At 39.8% G+C, this 19,615-nt stretch overlaps 1 protein-coding gene across 3 annotated transcripts in view; it reads left to right on the top strand.

The window, feature by feature from the left end:
* The window catches only part of CCNY (cyclin Y), a 218,041-nt gene that overhangs the window by 128,312 nt on the left and 70,114 nt on the right, over positions 1 to 19,615 (top strand). For all 3 annotated transcript variants that reach the window (XM_063098704.1, XM_063098701.1, XM_063098702.1), the window contains exon 2: positions 12,681 to 12,755. In XM_063098704.1, coding sequence (XP_062954774.1) covers positions 12,681 to 12,755 — 75 coding nt within the window. The remainder of the gene's footprint in view (positions 1 to 12,680; positions 12,756 to 19,615) is intronic.

The raw sequence follows: 19,615 nt of genomic DNA on the forward strand, positions 1-19,615 counted from the left end.
AAAATTTTGTTTTCCATTTTCTTGTCTGCCTGTGTTATTTCGTAAAGATTATCTTCAAGATCTGAAATTCTTTCCTCTCCTCGTTTTAGCCTGCTACTTAAACTGTTGGTTGTGTTTTCTATTTTGTTGAGTGAATCTTTCAGTTCCATGAGTTCTGCTACATTCTTTTTTAAGGTATTAATCTCTTTGTAAATCTCCTCCTTCATATCCTGGATTTTTTTCCCCTTATTTTATTATGTTGTCTGAGTCTTCTCATATCTCAGTGAGTTTCTTTAAGATTGTTGCCCAGAATTCTTTTTCAGTCATATCAAGTGTTTCCTGCTCTATAGGGTGTGGTATTTGAGAATTACTGTGTTCTTTTGGTGGTGTCATATTTTCTTGGGTTTTCACATTTCTGGTATCTCTATGTTGATGATGTCTCGTCATCTGGTAGAGCAGTTGCTTCTTCTGTTACTCTGGAGCGGGCTTTGAGGAGAGAGATTTCCTCTTATTTTTCTGGTCTCTGCTCTGACTCTCTTTGTGTCAATGCAGTCGAGTGTCTGGTAGCCACCTGCACTGTGGCCATGGCTACTGCTGTGGTGTTGAGCTGCTTTGCAGCAGCTGTGGCTGTAGCGGTGGCTGTGGTGGGCCACCTGCATGGAAGTGGTGTCTTCTGCATGCTCTCTTACCTGCTTCTGGGTGGGGGATGCTGCCCTTGGCTCCTGCCTAGGACCCCAGGCGTGCTGTGTTTCTTGCCTGCTTCCAGGTGGAGGGGGCTGCCCTCTGCCTGTTGACTGTTGAATTAAGTAATGATAGGGGACTCAAATGTCTCTTTACTAGCTTTCAGGATGTCATTTTAGACAATTTTTAGTTGTCAGCAACAGCAGATTTCATCAGTATTGCCCCATAGTTAAAAGACCTACTCGTTTGCCTGCTGTTAAAATACCAACTATCCAAGTGGCATTTTTCCTGTTTTAATGATAGTGCTAATTCTTGCCTCTCAGGAGAGGCTGGTTGCTAGGAGATTCTTTCTCTTTGAGTTCATCTACGTTTGAGTTAATGGTTGGTCTTTGCCAGTTTATCTTTTTTCTTTCCAAAATTTCCTTTTCTTAATTTGTTGAGAAGTGCCATTTCTTTTATGTTATTTCCATTATTGGGCTTATTTGTTAATTATTGTTGAGCATTTGGACTTTACACATGGTAGAATAGGTGCCATCTCTGTCTTAAGGTGGTAGTGATTCCAGCAGATGATGACTGCGCTCAGCCTTTGTGCATGAGCCACCTGGCTTTAACCACCATTGTCTTTCTAATGGTCACAGGACCCAGTGAGGTCATTATATGTATTTCTCTGATGTATGACTTTTTTCTAATCCTTTTTTTGAATATAAACTTGTCATTTCACCTTCAACCCCCCCCCCCCCCCCCCCCACTATCCTTCTAAACATAAACACAGCAGTCAAATTTGAATTGTTGAAACATTATCAGTGGCTCATTCCTCATTGTCTACAGGAAAAATACAGCTTCTTGTTCTGGCAATCAAAGCTTTCCACAGTCTGGCCTGAATCCACCTTTCCTGCTTTCCTTTCCTGTGGCTTTTTCCCCCTGAACTATCCAGCTTCACATGTTTATTGGCTGTTCTCTGATAAGCTCTTCTCTGTCCATCATGCGCCTTGTCCCTATTCTCCTCCTTGTGGATCAAATGCATCCCCTCTGAGCATATTCCTCCAAATAAAAGTCCAGCTCTCTGTCACGCCTACCAAAATCTCGTCTATTGTGTTAAGTCAGTTCTCCTTTACCAGTGAACCAGAAGCATTTCCCATTCATGCCATCCATATGATCCTTGTACTCTGCCTTGCTTAAGGATTATTTGTGGAAGTGTGTGTGTGCCAGTGGATAGAAGCTCCTTGAGAGTGGAGACTGTATCTGACATATCTCTCTGTTAATCTACATGTCTGGTTCAGTGTCTTGGTGGCATACATAGAGAAGACATTTGGCTCATTCACTGACTCTTCTTTCTGCAGTCAGTACACATTTTGGTTTGAACATGCATTCAAACCAGTGATTTAGGGGACTTAAATTTGATGGAACACAGGCATGTACTAAGCTTGATGGTAGTGGAGAAGAAGTCATGAAAGTGAGCCTAGGTGAGTCAGGGAGGTCTTCCAGGGCACAAGTTGGCCTGAGATGGGTGGAAGCAGGGGTAGACCAGATGACCCAACCTAGAGAGGGTTATTTAGGGCAGAGGGGATGGCCTGGTCAAGCCTGTGAAAAACTTAAAGAATGTTGTGTTGCTGGAGCAGAAAGTATAAGTCAAAGAGAAATGGGAAGCAAGGCCAACCAGGAAGAGCCAGCCAGTTATGAAGGATCAACGACCAAGGATATGGGCCAGTGAGACTGTGTCCCCAGTTCTGTGAATATGGTACATTGTTCTTGATGTGTTGACTCACACCTGTGCTTCCACTAAATCCAATATGGAAGCAGACAGGTACTAGTGTTTATCTCATTGCTCTTACTAGCTCCCTCCCACCTTCAAAGTGACTTTTCATAGCCTTTTTTATGGTTTTCCTTGCCTGACTTTTAGTGGATGTGGTAGTAATCAGTAAAATGCTCAAAAAGGAGCAATGGAGGGATGAAACAAAGGTTCTAGAAAAGCCACATCCGATTTTTAAGTTTTAAAATGAAAAATTAACTTGTAATATGAACTTGTGACTAGTCAGAGTGATAATCTTAAAACTTTCAGACACTTGGATTGATAATTCTGTGAGCTAGGACTTTGCCTGTGATGTTCAATGTTGTATCCCCAGCACAGCACATAGCACGGGGCCTGACACAGGATAGGAGTGTATGTATGTGAATAATTGTATGGATATATGAGTGTATATGTATGTATGTAGAATATATATCACACATAAACAGATGTTATTAATTTTAGCTTGTTTACAAAACTTTATAATTTTCTGTATAAGGTCTTACACATGTTCTGTTCAATTTAATGATAGTCTTTGTTGCTTAGTAAATGAAATATTTTTTATATATTCATTATTACATTTGCTGATTGTTTATTGCTCCAGGTCATAGTGTTTCTCAATAAATATCCTATTGGCATTGTGAGGGACAGTTTCTCATTGTGAGGGACAGTGGTACAGATGAGTAGCAGTCATTTGTCACTGTGACAGCCCAAAACGTCTCTACACATTAACAAACACCCCTAGGGTAAAGGGAATGATATTGCTCCTTTAGTTGAGTGCTATTGCTAAGATAAAGGAATGAAATTGATTTTTATATGTTAATTTGTATTATATTTAGCGCCAATAGGTTTTTAGAGCCCCTAGTATTATCTGTGTAGACAGTTACATACAAATAATAACAGTTTTGCTTCCTTCTAATCCAATAAATTCTTTGTATATTATATTTCTTGTCCTGTTGCATTGACCAGGATCTCTTATACAATGTCGAATTTAGGGTAGCTGGATCCTAATTTCATTTCTGATTTAAGGAGAATGTACCTAATGCTTCGCTATTAAATATGAGGATTGCTATAGGTTTTTGCCATATAGGCTTTATCAGGTTAAAGGCGCTTGCTAAGAGTCTTTTTTATCCTGAAGGTTGTGGAGATGTAGAACCACTATTATTTGGACTTTTTTCATTCTGTACAATGTAACTCTTTATCTCTGTACTTCGTTCTAAGTGATTTCCTCAGATCTATTTTTCAGGCCACCAGTTCTATGTTGAGGTGTATCTAATCTGCAATTTAATCCATCTGTTGAGTTTTAGATTCCAATGACTTTTTAAAATTTATAATTATATCTATATCTATGTGTTAGTCATTTGAGCTGCTGTAACAAAGTACTACAGACCAGGTAGCTTATAAATGTCAGAAATTTATTTTTCCCAGTTCTGGGGGCTGGGAAGGCCCACAGATTCAGTGTCTGGTGAGGGTCTGCTTTCTGATTCATAGGTGGCTATCTTCTTGCTGTAACCTCACATGGCAGAAGGGACAAGGGAGCTCTTTGGGGGCTCTTTTATAAGGGCACTAATCCTATTCATGAAGGCTCTACCCTTATGGCCTAATCACCTCTCAGAGGTCCCACTTCCAAATACCATCACATTGGGAGCTAGGATTTAACATGAATTTGGGGGGGGGGGTCACAAATATTCGGTCTATACTAGTATATGTTTGCTTGTGTTTATATACATATATGTATATGTATATATGAACACACACACATAGTTCTTTTTAAAAACTCCCTTTTCTTTCTTTAGAGTATCTTTTTTCCTTTATGTCTTTATTTCTTTTGTGTTTAACCATTGTGCACGTATTTATTTTATGGTCTTTATTCAATTGTTGTATTATCTCAAGTTCTTGAGGGCCTAATCTCAGTGTTTCCTGAGTCTCTTAACTGTTGCTGGTAATGGATTGTCTCCTGTCATGTCTTGCCATTTTGGATGATGAGCCTGTCATCAGAGGGCATAATCTGATGGAATTCTGGAAGACAGGCTTCCCTAGAGTGGTTTACAGTTACTTCAGCCAGGCACCTTGGGGACATCACTGGTATGTGCCCAATTTGGTGCAAATTTCTTGTCCAGGGGTTTCCTGGACTACATATGTAGAGTACAATAGAATGCCACGTTAGAGATACAGACAGACCAGTGATTACCAGTTACTGGAGGCCTGGGAGACTTTCCTCGTCCAGGCCCAGCCTCCTTTTCATCCGGGTACATATATCTTTTTTTTTTTTTTTTTCCTTCAGTTTTTCCCTGAGATTGTAGCCCTTTTGCGGATTCCAGATGTATGTAAAAGTGTCAGATCTAATTCCTGGCTTATATCCTGTCCTGCAGGAACATTAAAATAAGGTGACTTCCAAACCAAGACTCTTGATAGTAAGGGGGGTTAGAGTTAATAATTATGCCAGGATAACAGGTATAAACTAGGATGTATGTCACCTCAGTTGAATCTCAAGACCCAACTCACATAGCTGGATGACCCCACCCTGCCAGAAGACTTCAGTTCCCTCTTTGATTAGGGCCTCAGGTAATTTAACTTGCCTTCTTGCCAATTTCTCCTAGGCATTTAAAAGGATGTCTTATATTTTATCTAACATTTCTAAGTGCTTGTAGCATGAGAGCTTTTAGGTTATCTAGTCTGCCGTATTGGCAGAACAATCTGTCTTTAGTCTTAATGTTAGGATCTTTCTGTTTCTTTTGGTTCATCTTAAGGCAGAATACTAGCTATCTTAAGCTGTAATGTGAGAAAGAGGGGCTTTGGGGAAGGGATAGTGGGCAAGAGGAAATAGACAGTAATGGGGAGAGAAAAAGAGTGAATGGAAGAGAGACTGAGAGGTTGGAAAGAGGGAGCTGGAGGGGGACAGTTAAAGGGCAGGTGAATGAGAGATATGTGTGCACAGGGAGATGTACACAGAGGCACATAAATCCAGACATGGACCCACCCCAGAGAGACTGATCTTGACGCACACACACATGTATGGACACAGAGACATGCACTCTCACAAAGACACATGCCCGTCACCCACAGGGATATGGCAGCTGAAAGAAAGGGAAAATAGAAAATAGCCAAATCTGTGTAATAATAATCAAAAGAATAAACTTGAAATCAGTGGGGGTAGAAAAGATGACTTTAGAATGAACTAGAATTGCAGTAACAGCAGTTTGCTGCCACAGCAACTGTGATGCTATAAATATCGATGCTGATGTTGGCTGCTGGGATTGGGGCTTGCCTGGGTGGCAGTCTCTTGGAGCAAACCAACTAGGACAAGCTCTTGATTTGGTCTCATTGACACTAGTGAATGTAGATAATCACTCATTTTCAGGCACCGGGACAATAGCAACTAAAATAATAAAAGGAACCAATTTGATTTAAAATTAACAGGCTTTATTTGTTGATTTCATTATTGCCTTATAGATCACAGACAGATTTAGAAATATGACTACCTAAAGTTGAAACTAGAAGTCTGAGATTTTAACCATGTCAATATTTGTCTAAAGACAGGAAATAGACCAAGTGATAACTTCTGAGGTTAACCTTGGGATTGTCAGCTAACCACAGTTGGTCTCCAAGTCTTCTTGACTTTCTGCCATGATGTTCCAAAAACTATCAAGGAATCACAGAATCCCTGGATCCTTTGGGTCTGCTCACTGACATCGTCAAGACCTAAACCCACAGCCCATCTTTTTGGATGATTTATTGGAATGATGATCAACTGCAGCCCGGCAGTGCAGAGGATGGAGGCAAAAGTGGGGTGTTTTGGTTTTGTGCAGATTGTCTTTTGAGTCTCCTCTCCTATCCATCCTAGACCCCATGCATTTAGGTCTTGCTGGACTTTTCTATTTTCCTTTTTACTAGTTTTTCAGACCATAAGTGATAGACAGTGACATCTGCTCCTCTTAGGCATTATTTTATTACCTGGATCCTTCATCATGCTGAAAGTAAACTTGGTGCTGGTTTAAAAGCCGACATGAGCAGCTGTGGATCACTGCTATTGTAACATCTGTGGAAAGAACTGAAGGAAATCAGGTTGCCTGGCGTGGAAAAATACTGCCAAATTAAATTGTTTAGCAAGCATGCCGTCAATTTACTTTCAATTTTGAATAAAGGGATCTTGTCATACTTGCACTCAGCTGAAACATGGACTGAAAACAGCGTGACCACATATTCAGTTATCACCTCAAAGTCTGGCAATAGACCTTTAGAACAAATGTCTGTGAATATTTTAATTTGTCTGTGTGTGTTAATTGGTATCATCATAAAAAAAGCAATGGTTCAAAACTCTTCTTCCTAAATATTAGATTGAAGTCAACTCAAGGCAGTTTGCCTTTTTTTCCTGCCTTTTTCTCTTCAAAGGCTAGTTTATGGATTGTCATGTAATTCTTTTAAGAGGTAGGAGAATCTATAACAGGACTGTGAAACACTGAAGTTTTAAACATCAGTTTCAAGCCAGCACTCCTTAGAGAACAGGAATTATATACAGGAATTATATAATGAAGGTTAACACAGTCTTTAGTATCTCTAAGTTTAACATATATGTATTGAGAGTTTTATTTTTTTTAGCACTGAGCTAGGTGCTGTGGCATAATCCTTTTTATATACATTTTATAGCCATTAGTTATGGGGCATCTATTATATGGCAGACATCCTGCTTATTGCTTTTTATACATAATTTCTAATCTTCATAGCAATCCTCTAAGTTGGGTGTTATTAGCCCACTTTAAGGATAAGGAACATGAGACCCAGAATAGTACTGTACCACAGTTTGCTCAAGGATGTAGAGCTAGCAGAGATGAATTCAAATATAGACTGTTTTATTATAAAATGTGTTATTTCTCTCCACCATTTGAGCTTCTCTTTGGGGAGCAAGTGATGCACAGAACTCTCGGCCAGTCTGCTTTCAGTTTTCTGAATGTGGATTATAGAGTTTATAGAGTCATTCATGATGGACTTTTCATTTTTTTTTTGTTTTCTCAATTGATACTTGATACCTTCAACTTTAGAAAGATGCTCTAGTAGGGCAGGGACTTGATCTGTTTTGTTCACTTCTATATCCTTAGTATCTGGAACTCGGCAGTACCTGGCACCTAGCAGATACTCTGATTATTTGTTGCATGAATCAAAATTGTGTCAGGTTGGACTGGCCTTGACAACCCCCCCAGTATTCATACTAATGGCATCTAATTAAATGCTAATTTATCCCATCACAGTGTAATTGCAAAGGTAAATCTATGATAGAGATACAAACGCATTTTAAAGTCAGCTAAATATGTGTTTTGTCTCACCGTTAATTGACAGCCCTTTCAAAATCAAGAATGCATTCTTATGACCATGAAATAGTTCACGTAGATAATAGGAAGGGTAATGACACAGATGTGGTGGTTACTATTCCAAAGCAGTCTTTTGATACCAACAGGGTTGAACACAAGACCTGGCATACAGTAGGGATTTCATGCATGCTTGTTCAATTTAACTGCATTCAACTGAATAGCTTGCTGGGGTGGGGGTGGGGGGCAGTATTTATTTTTGACTCTTAGAGTTCAAAGCTTTGAGTTATCTTGTTTTAAGCACGCTATTCTCTGTCTCATAGGATTTGGTCAGATATTTCGTTCTTCATTACTCACTGGTTGGTCCTAGTGTGTCCCGTACTTCATCTTGTCTCCCTGACTAAATTGTAAGTCTGTGTGGGATAAACCATGGCTCATCCTTCTCTGTGCCCCTCCCAGCGGCTGGCCAGCGCTAACTTGCCTTCTCTGTATGTCACCAGCCAGTTCCTCTCTGCTGCTCTTTTCCTAGGGGTGGAAATACTCCAGTGGGGCCTTACTCTTTTCAGGAAGGGCAGTGGTTTCTGCTCAGCTAACACCCAGTGGGGTACCTATTTAAATGGTATATCATTACTTCTTCTGTGTAAGTTAGCATGTGAGGTACTTCAAGAGTTTAATAGGAGCAGGTGTGAAAAGTCAGAGCTCTCTGTGCTCTGGGAAGGTGAGCCTGAGGGGAGGGCTGGGGCTGCCTGAGGTGTCCAGGAGGCTTGGGGAGAGGTGAGGAATGTGTGGTCTGGTGGTGGCTTGAGGGAGGATCATGTGAGCAATTAGTGTTTTAATTACTACTTTAAAAATAGGTAGTATGCTGTTAGTTAGAACCGACTTCAGCAAAGTGGGTTGCATTCTTTAGCAGTGAAGTTTATGTCATCTGCAATCTCTAGTTTTAAACTCAGTCTTATGAATTTCTTCCTTTTAATTCTTGTCAATTAAAAACATCATGGAGCTGAACTGAAACTACACTCTTCCAAATGTGTTTCAACTGTTGTAAATATTTGGAGTATCATTTTTCCTGACTCTGCAGTGAGGGGATTTTTTTTCTTTATGGCTGAAGTAGCAATTCTTTCATGCTTGACCTCAGAGTGTTAAGTTTGAGTGATACAGCAGGTTTACTTTGCTTGGCTTATGAGAATGGTGGCTTTCCCCATTTTTTTGTTCCCCCAAAAGTTGGAGTTCCTGTGCCAAAGAACATATTGTGATTACCATATTTCTCTTCAACATCTGGGGCTGGTCTCTTAAACTTGGATCACAGGACACACCTAGCAGTTCCAAGTACCTTTGTACTCTGCGTTTTTGCATGTTTAAATCAGTGCTAGGTAAGCCAGGTTTTGTGACTGACCTACCTTCACATTAATGGTACTCGGAGAAATGGGTCCTTTAGACTTGCCCTGTATAAGGGAAGCCTGTTAGCTTGCACCAGACATCGTGTTTTATTACTTTGCTTTCTACAGTTATGGAATATAAATCTGAATTAGGATTGGAGAAATTGCAAAACAACGTTTTGTTAAATGCTTTTTTATAAAAAAGGAAAGCTCATGAAAACCTGGTCCCCTAACATGTATAATCTTCTGAGCATATTTTCAAATAAAAAGTAGCTGATGACTTCAGAAGCTTTCCTTAGAAGCACTGTATACCCTTATGTCCAGATGCAGAAGGTCCCTTGATTTGGGAAACTTCCTGGTTATCTCATCCAGGACCTAGATTCTAAAACTTAAATACAAGTAGAACTTCAGAAAAATTGTTATGTGAACCCAGCTTTTACGGGCTTCTGGTTTTTCCTCCACATTAGCCTTTGCCTCCCTCCTGTTTCAGGCTTTAGTCCTTCTAGGGCATTCAGGATCTGAGGCAAGGTCTGGCCTAGTGGAGCTAGTGGGAAAAACTCTGTCATTACCCAGCTGGACACAACCTCTCCCAGCCTCACTCGCCTCCTCTGTGAATGTCATGTCAGACACTGATCTTGAAGTCTCCTCTGAACTCTGCATGACTTGCTCTGTGTCACTGAACTGGGTAGATATGACACCTGGCCTGACACTCATCAGAAAACCACCTGTGACACAGTGAGCATTCTGATCATACCTAGAATTATGACTTGGTCATAAAGACAGCCTTTTCCTCGTGTCACATGTACCTTTCATAGGGAGAGCGTGAAACATAACTCCTGCTGCTTGGTTCCCCCATAGAAGAATAAGCAAGTTATCTTGCCCTTTCTTGCTCTGGCCCTGTTGAGAGCAGGAAAAGTGAAGAGACACAGTGGCTGCTGGCAGAAGACAAGGGCACCTCTGCTTTGCGGTCTCTCTGAATTGATCATTTTTCGTCACAAGTTTCTACAGCAAGTGGACAGTGCTGGTGGGGAGACTCATCTTGGTGGCTATGTGTGAGTCTCTGACTTTAGGGAGCAGGGAAAGCTCCGGAGCATCTGCTGGGAATACTAACATGTGCTGAAGAAGTCATTCAGCCACCCTGGAGGGTAATAGTGGCTCAAATCAGTTTTCACAAGGCTTTTTTTTTTTTTTTTTTTTTTTTTAAATTATAAAAATTTAAAAAGCTCAGTGCAGAAAACTTAAAAAACATAGAAAAGAAATAAAAATTTCTCAGTCTCATTATTCAAAAGTAACCAAATATTGGTGTATATTCTTTTGGTGTTTCTTATATGTGTACATATTAACGGCCCTAAAATGATGTTATACTGCCTTCTTCACCTAGTGACATATGAAATATGTTTCCATGTCAATGAAATAGTCCCCACATGATTTTTTAATGGTGGCATAACATTTCACCATATAGATGTACTATTTACTCTACTAAATGCCCTATTATTGGAAGCCCTTTTTTAGAATCTGTGACATCTTCATTCTTAAGGGGATATAGAATTTCAAGGCCTTGTGAACATTATAGCACAGAATCCTAATCTCCAGGTAGTCAGGGATTGCCCTGTGGGACATTCTTAGACTTAAAAGCAGGATCTCAGTTCCCTAAGAAGTGGCAGTCTTGTGTTATTTCTGCTCCAAACAGGAAAGCTTTACACTTTCCTACTTGTGGTGTTCTACAAACCCCTACTGGTATATTTTAATAATAAAGGTGTATCTTAAAGAAAAGTGGTCTGGTAGATGTATCTGAGCTGGGTGTTAAGGGAACAAAGTAAGAATTTGTGGTGCTGACAGTGTCTGAGGCTAGAGGATTGATTTCTTGGCATTGCCTTGTTGGCATGCAGTCATGGCATGCACGTTATGTTTCAGTCGATGCTGTTCTATGTGTTAAGGTTTTTGGACATTAACAGTGTCCAGCATGGATGGGATTACATATTTGCCCTCATTTTTGATATGGAGAAGTTCCCCAAAAATCTAGTGGCACATTTGTTGTTTATCCTTGTTTATAACAAGATTATAGTTAAGTAGGAAACCCCCTCATCAAATGTCTTTTTTTTCGGGAAATTTCTGGCCTAACTTTATCGAGTTCAAATTGAAGCAATTTTGAAAAATTGTCTCTTTTGCCCATCTTTTTCCTTGCATCAAAACCCCTTAGTGCCTTTAACTGTGAAACTACTGTATAACTTTAACAGAAGTTACATAAAAGAAGGACTAGGTAATTAAAGTAGCATCTTTTTAAGATTCAATAGGTGTTTGTTTGATCAAGTGAGAGATTAGGAACTATAGTCCAATAAGCCATTGGCTGATATGGGAAGAAATCTGCCCTGCTTCAGAGGTTTGCTGAGGATACCTCTCCTTATGGATGAGTGTTCTGTCCAGTGTACTTATATATATATGATCATCCCTGTTTTTCCTTCCTTTTATCTTTGACTTGATTATCTATTAAAGCTAAGGATAGGCACTGTCTATTTTTATTGGTGTTGGATAGGTTCCTTTGCAAATTTATTTTAAAAATTGAACCCAAAATAGTTTATATTCTAATGCCATAAGCTGATGTGAAGAACATTCTGACTTTCTAGTAATTTTGATCTTCTGTCTTTCCTCTCGAACCTAATTCTGTTTTGCTAACCATTTTGCTATGGAATCAATTTTTAAAAACTAGATAAACTCTTCTGTGATGGGGTTCTAAATTGTTTGCACCATACTGACAAGCCTCTCATCCTTAGAGATTGTTCTAAGGAAGGGATTGCAAAACCAAGTGCCCTTGGGGTAGGAAGGGTCAGAAGTGAGGAGCAGCAGAGAGGGGTGGGGATGGGGAGCGTCTTACCTCTCATCTGAAGGCGCCTGGTGTTGCCAAATGATCCAGTTTCTCAAGAGAAGCTAGAAATAGGGATTTTTTTTCTTTGTGGTATGTGTTTGAAATCTCTTGACTTTTATATGTGGGCTCAAATTAGGGGGAAAAAAGTATAGATCAAGCAAAACACATCCGTGGCCCACATTAGGCCCCCAAATGGCAGATTTGCAGCCTTTTCCTCTGAGGGTTAAGTTTTGCCTTTTCAAAAAATAACAATCTCAATTGAGCAAAGTATGGAGATGCTGATTCAGCCTAACCAGTTCAGATACCCTCTTTTAATCACCTTTAACAAGGAAATATTTATTTAGCTGTAGAATTAAGATGAGTCTGTTGTAGCACATAATTCTACTTAATTGCATGTGGTAACTCTGTCCTGCTATTTCGTAGTATCTTGGGTGCAGAGCAGACTTTTTCAAAAGAAAATGGAGTTTTAGGCTAATGGATCTCCAGCCAAGTGTCTAATTTTTGTTTATGACTTTTTCGGATATCTAAGTAGAAGTGTTCTCCATTGAACCAAAAGAATTGATTAAAACAGTAATTTTAGGATTCCAGAATCCTTGAATGTATTAGCAATTTATGGTTGAAAAAATTGAAATTCTTGGCTCTCCTTAGTTATCAGATAGTTATTCATATAACTTTTTTTTTTTCCTTTAAAGATTTGAACATGGAATTCAATCCTTCAGACCATCCTCGGGCCAGCACAATATTCCTCAGTAAATCTCAGACGGACGGTAGGTTACTAATTATTTATGATTCTTAAAAAGAAAAAAAAAAAGGCTCATGTTGGTAATTAGCGTGTCTTGATATTCCACTAGATTTATTTTCAGGGTGAAATAGAATTCCCTTTAGTGACCCCCAAGTATATCATTTAATAGTGGTTCCCTTGGCGTTTTTTTTTTTTCTTTTGTAACAAGTTATGTTTTTAGAATTTCCTGTTTGATGCAGCTATTCCTCATTTTGCCAATCAGCTGGATTATTTTTGTGTATATTCTGTAGCAGGATTTTCTGCACTAAAGAGTCAGAAATTTTCCTTTAAGAATTGATGTTTGTGTAGATTCTTTAAAGATCAGAAGTGTTTGCTAGTTTAGAGGGTATGTAAAAGAAAGCAAAATATAATCTTTAAATAAAAGCACCATTAAATATCTCAATTGTGTCATATAAGAGCTGAATTGCCACACTTTTAATAACCAGTTTATCCTTACATGCAAATCCTAGTTTATTCTTATATATAGGTCCTGAGATCTTTGTGGTTTGTCCCAGGTGTGTGTGAGATTTGTCCTAGGGGATTTTCCCTCATTTCAGCCCCTGGCTTATCTCACTGTTCCCTGGCTCTTGGCTACAAAAGAGAGATAAGATAAAACTTACACAATACAGGGAACACAAATCTTAGATTCGTATAGAAGAGTGTGGCAGGAGAAATTTATTAGATGATGACATAGTGTCCAGGATGTTATTTTACGGTACTGGAGTCCTACATGATTCTCTATTCCTGACTCTTTTGGCAAATTACTAAGCTCTAATTTAGAGAAGATCCTAAACTCACTGGAAAATAAACCAAACATGTTTAAGACAGTAAGTTTGTATATAAGAACTGATAACTCCTCAATGATAATCAGGTAACAATTTTGACAACATATAATGCTGATATAGTATTGGTGATCTTTAATTAAGCAGGCCACTGACTTGATTTGAAAGACTTTGGTGCGTTTATGAAAAATAAATGTTTCCGAGAGTAAGAATAAGTCAGCATAGGCATCATATATTTGTGAAGTAAGTTTTGAATGTATTGAGTACCAAAACTTGTTTCTCCTGTTGAAACAGGAAGCTATTGGGAGAGGTAGGATATTAGGAGGGAAGGAAAGTGACAATGAGGTTGAGTGGAAGATGGGAGTCAAAACCAATTTTTTGTGGACACTTAATGACAGTGCTGTGAAAACAAGTAACAAGGTTGGCTTACTTTCAGATTTGGTTCTTGCTGCCTGTGAATTCAAGGTGCAGACCAACATCACTCAGAAAATGTTCTAATGAGATTTGCATGAAATTACATTAGAGTCTCTAAACGGATGACACATTCCTGAATTGTCTGATAAAAGGAAACTTGATCTATTGGGAGAATTGCTCCTGAAATAGCTTAGGGAAATACATCTTTCCCCTTCACCTTTGCTGTAGATGTCATTCCCCTTCCTCTTCTGGAACACGAGGGTGTTGATTACTCTGACCCCTTGGTTTATTGCTTCAATTTCTCCTTAAATGCTAGTCTTTCCACACAACATGTAAACCTGCTTGAGTCTCCCAGGTTAAAAGCAAGAAAAGGAAAAACAACCAACACCCTCCCCCTTAGGTGTTCCTCTCCGCTCCTCTGTTTAGTGAAAGCTTCTACACAATGCCTGCTTCTGCTTTTTCTATTTACTCTCTCACTGGAACATTCCACCCACACCACTATTTCATGGAGTGTATGTAGGGAAGTTACCCGAGGACATTTCCCCTCCCTTAGTACTTGACTACTCATGTCACATGAAATTTATTGCTTACAGTTTCAGAGGCTAGGAAGTCCAAAGTCCAGGGAACTCATCTGGTGAGGGTCTTCTTTGGCCGTGGCTTTACAGCAGTGTGGAGAGGTCTCACGTAACAGAAAATGGCAGAGCAGAGAGACTCATGTGCTCCCCTTTTAAATCCCTTAGAACCACACACCTGACCACTGTTACTAATCCATTCACTGTGGTATGGTCCTACAATCCAGTCACCTCTTCAAGGCCCCACCTTTCAATTACCACAATAGGATTTCCCACCCTCAACAGTTACAGTGGGGATTAAGCTTCTAATATATGAACTCTGGGGGACACAATTCAGTCAGTCCACAGCACCCTCTTATCTTTTTGGTCTGCACACAATTTCTCATGTCTGACCAGATTTTTCTCTTCAGTGTTCAAACCCATGTGTCCAGCTACCTGCTGGACATCATTACAATGAAGGCTATAGGTTCCTCTAACTCAGTATGTCCTAGAGAGAACTTATGAACTCCAGTTAACTTTCTGCATTTCCTACCCTGCCCAGGTCTCCAAGCCAGAAAAAGCTTTGAATTTTCCTGGACTCTTCCCTCTTCTCAATTCTCACATGCAGGTAGTAGTGCTGGAGCTGACTTTACAATGGCTTGGGAGAGCTGATTGTACATATTTCTGCCCAGCTCCATGTTCAGTGACATCATGATGGTAGCTTGAAATAGCCATGGTGGGAGTATTTATGCCATGGAAATTGGCAAATGCTACAAATAAGGGCATTCTTTTTTTTTTTTTAAAGGGCAGCTGTTAAACATATACTGGCACGTCATTGCATCCAGGTAATCCAAGGTGCACTGAATTTTGCCTCTTAAATATCCCTTGAATTTGACTAACTCTTTCCTGTTCTCATTGCTGCCACCTTAGTTCAGACTCATCATTTCTCACTTGGATTACTGCAGCAGTCCCTAGACTGGTCTCTCTCCCTTTGACCATATCCCTTTCTAATCCTATGTTCTTGCCGCTGCTAGGTAAAGGGACTTTCTATAAATCAGATCTGATTATGTTACTTGCTTACTTAAACTTTTTAAATGACTGCCCAGTTGCCTTAGACTTAAATTTCAAATACCTTAGCATGGAATCGAAGGCCCTTCATAATCCAGCTTCTGCCTTCCTTCCCAGCCTACGTTTTCTCCTCTTTTTGCACCCCTGTGCTTCAGCCATTCTGAATCACTTGCAGTTCCTATGTTTGCATCTGCTTGGATTTCCTCTTCAATCTTTCACATAGCCAGTTTCTTCTGTCTTCAGGGCTCATTTCTGCTATTAATTCCACCTTGAAGGTTTCCTTGACTCCTCGGGTTAGGTTAAGTGGGCATTTGGTGAGCTCCTGCAGTAGCCTGTGAGTGCTTTCTTCATAGTCTGAGCTATATTGTGGTATTTAAAACTATTTCCTTGTCTGTGCCACCCCCTAGCTCCTACAGGGAAGAAACTGATAGGTGGATGTCAGTATTCCCTGTGCCTCACTGGGTGCCAGGCACAGAGGACATGCCAACTCAACTGCTTGAGAGAAGGAAAAATGTAAAAGCCAGGAAACATTCTTGATTCGATTGTGATAATTCCTCACTTGGGTAAACTTATATGTCTGTTGCAAGACCCCCACACTTCTAAGAGTTCTAGAGCATTTCACAATTGTGGGTCCTACACACCCCGATGTTTTTCTTTTAGTGGGAAGAAATGTTGTAATCTGAGACAATAAGGCACCTAGCACCTTTTAGATTCCTTTCTTTTGAATCTGGTGCTCTCTCCTCTTTTTTTCAGGTTGCTTTTCTTCTTCAGTACCTTAGACTAGGTTTGTGGGTAGGAGGCCATTGTTGGGGTGATGACAGTTACGTCAGGCAGCTGTTGCTTGGGTCCACAACCAGGTAGCTCCTTGGTCTTTGCAGCTCTCTCTCTGCAGACCCCTCATCCTCTTTCCTACTCCAGCACTTGATGATCTGACAAACAAGCTCTGTTGGCCATGCTGCCCACATGCCAGCTGTTCATTACTCTGATTTTGATGGGTTAGGTCATTAAGTCGTTGAAGTTTTGGGTTGTTAAATTTCTTTTCCCTGTGGATATCAAAGAGATTTAGTGTGAGCTTGGAACCTTTTTCTCATTGTTCAAAAGGAGACTGGAAACTCCAGCAAAACTGAATGGTAATAGTGTGCTTGCTAATTAGACTCCTCCAGCTGGCTCAAGTGAGGGGGTATTTTATCCAAAGCCAGAGCAACTGCTCTCTCATTTCTTCACACAAGTGGGATGTCATTGCAGATTTTCTTTGTATAAGAGCCATTCAACAAAGGAGGGACCAAGGGTTTCTAATGGGGGTAGCGGAAATTGCCAAGTGAAAGAGGAATTAGTTTACTTGGCCTGACTTGGCTTTTCAAGCTGTCATTTTTGCTCATGGGGAAGAATTGCAGTTCCAGGTCTCTTTTGCTTTTCTATACCTATTTTAATTCATTGTTTTCAAAGATATGAGAACCTGCTCTCTTAAGTATTAGGAGAAAGCAGCCAATCTACATCTTTTCTCTTTTAATTAGTATGCTTTTTAGAGATTTCTTGCCTTAAAGAAGTTGGACAAAAATAAAACTCTGTATGTGTGTGTGTGACCTGTGTGTTTCTCTAGAGTCCCCTCAAAATAATTAAAGGAATAAAAACTGCTTGTTTCTTGAGGGTCTTGAAACCAAAGTAGAAACATTAAAATTCAGAAATAAAATTATAAGCCACGGTTTTCTTTGCCCATCCTTTTAGAAATACTGAAATTGGTAAAGTGTTCTGTGGCTGTCCTCTGTTTGAGGCTGTGCTTTTTTTCCTGGGCAGAGTTGAGCCTTTGCAGCTTGAGAGGACTAGCCCTTATGTCCTCCTTTTCGCTGGCATCTAGGAGTGTCTTCCCCTGTGTCCTGTCAGATCTCCTCCCGCAGTGTTCCCATGACCCTTCTGTCACCCCTCACCTAGATTTCCCTGCTATCTTCGTCACCGTCATGTGTGCTGGGTTCTGGAATGCTGCTTTCTCCAGCTCCTTGTCAGTCCTGCCGTGTGTTCCTTAGGGCTTGCTGGGCTCTGTAAGGAAGACTTGGGCAGTTAGGTAGTGAAGCATCATAGGAGCCAAAGCTCTTACACCAGGGATTTTTTTTTTTTTTTTACTTTTTTCCCTTTGCTTACATACCATGGAAAGTAATTTTGAAAAACTATGAACTCCCTTAAGCATTTTTATGTTGACCTTAATTTTTAAAAATCCTATCCCCAAGGATATAGTTTCTGACATATTGTAAACATTGATGTTTTAAAATAAAGTTATCCTTCTTTGAAAAAATGTTTTAAATGAGATTTTAATACCATAGTTATTTGATACCCATCATCAGTCATTTAAAAATGTGTGAACATGCTGTTCTTTAACAGTTAGAAATTTCAGTTCACTTCTTTTTCATCTTAAAACTTGAATTTCCATTCCATTTTCTCCATAGAATTTTATCCTAATGTAATATATTTTGATTTCTGAAAGTTGTTAATCACACTGTCATCCTTCTATAAAAATATAGGGCTAAATTTTTATTTTTATTTCTGATTATTGTAAGTCTCAATGTTAAAAATAAACTCTAGATTGAGGTATTATTATTATCATTAGTCCTCAGTTGATCAAAATAATACAAACATGCTAAAATTTTAATGAATAATTATTGAACAGAAAAGTGAAAGATTTTTTGGAAAAACGTTTCTTACTGAGATGCTTCTATAATTGACTACACTTATTATTGGAAGGAAGCAGTATTCATCATCAAAGCCTTTGTTTTTATAGATGTAAGTGCTGAGGAACCTTGTTCATTACATAAGTAGATGGGAATAGGAGTTTTGTTATAATAATGTCACTAAATTCTTTCTATTCCATCTGGTTTATATGTGAAATAATCTCCAAGGGATTTGTCACCCAAAATAATTTCTCATAGTCAGCTACAATCTTGTTCTCCTTTACTTTTATTGACAATAAGGAGTCGGAATCCACTTGATTTGCAGGAGTTACTCACCCAGTTGTAGGAGCTACTCATTTTTGCAGTGTCTGGAAAGTGCACCAAAACGGCATTATTAGATGTAACAAATGACTGAATTATATCTGCTACTCGTTTCATGTAGTGGCACCTAGTTTAACATGATACACTCCGGAGCTTTGGGAAAGTGAATCTATGATTCATTTCAGAACACGTTCCCTGATTCTTCTGCCCCCACTGCCATCTGCGTACCACGGTGTCATAGCACTGATCTTCACTGTATTGTTATGGTTTATTGCATGTCTTTCTCATGTTCACATCTCTATGCCATGTACAGTGACTAGCCTGTAGAAGGAACTCAAATTGAAGAGTCTCCATCAACCCTTTTCCTCTGAACTAATGTTTTTGGCTTCTCTTTTGATTTAAATATATTTTTGTCAAAATGTTGCATGTCCTTCATATGATCTTGTTGGCAAAGCCAGGCGTTAGTGTCAATCCAGTCAGTCAAATCAGACTTACTTTCTATTAGGAAAGATCTGATTTCATTTTTTCCAATTCATGTAACATGTTGATAGGCATGCCTGTGACCTCCATCGCTTTTCTGATCATAATGGCCAGACAGGTACGGTAATGTACATGCTCTGCCACCAGCTTGCTGCCCCTTTACTGAGGCTGCCCCTTCCTGCTCTTCCCCATACTCTCTTTGCTCTGCTCCACTGCACCTCTCCCCTGGGGCCTACATCTATGCTGGGGGTCTTGGTCCTAATGGAAATCATTACTGTGATGTCTGCAGATTCAGAGCCCAAGTGCTCCCTGTGCCCCTAATGGGAACGTCCACAGGACAGGGAAGACTCCAGGCCATGCTGCAGGTTGTGGAATCTGGATTAAAAGTGGCTACCACAACCCCAGTAACTGCCTGTTCCTCTGGTGCCCTGGGGGGTTTTCATGCTGGGTTGGTGCAGGTCCGCTCTTGGGGAAGATGGCACCAGGGACCCCTGCATCACACATCAGCCCTTTTAAAGATCTCTTTTAACACTTGCTTTGAGGACCCTGAGCTATCCTGTGACAAGATCA

This window comes from Cynocephalus volans, chromosome 6 (genome assembly GCF_027409185.1).
Source record: "Cynocephalus volans isolate mCynVol1 chromosome 6, mCynVol1.pri, whole genome shotgun sequence".
In the NCBI taxonomy this organism is placed as follows: Eukaryota; Metazoa; Chordata; class Mammalia; order Dermoptera; family Cynocephalidae; genus Cynocephalus; species Cynocephalus volans.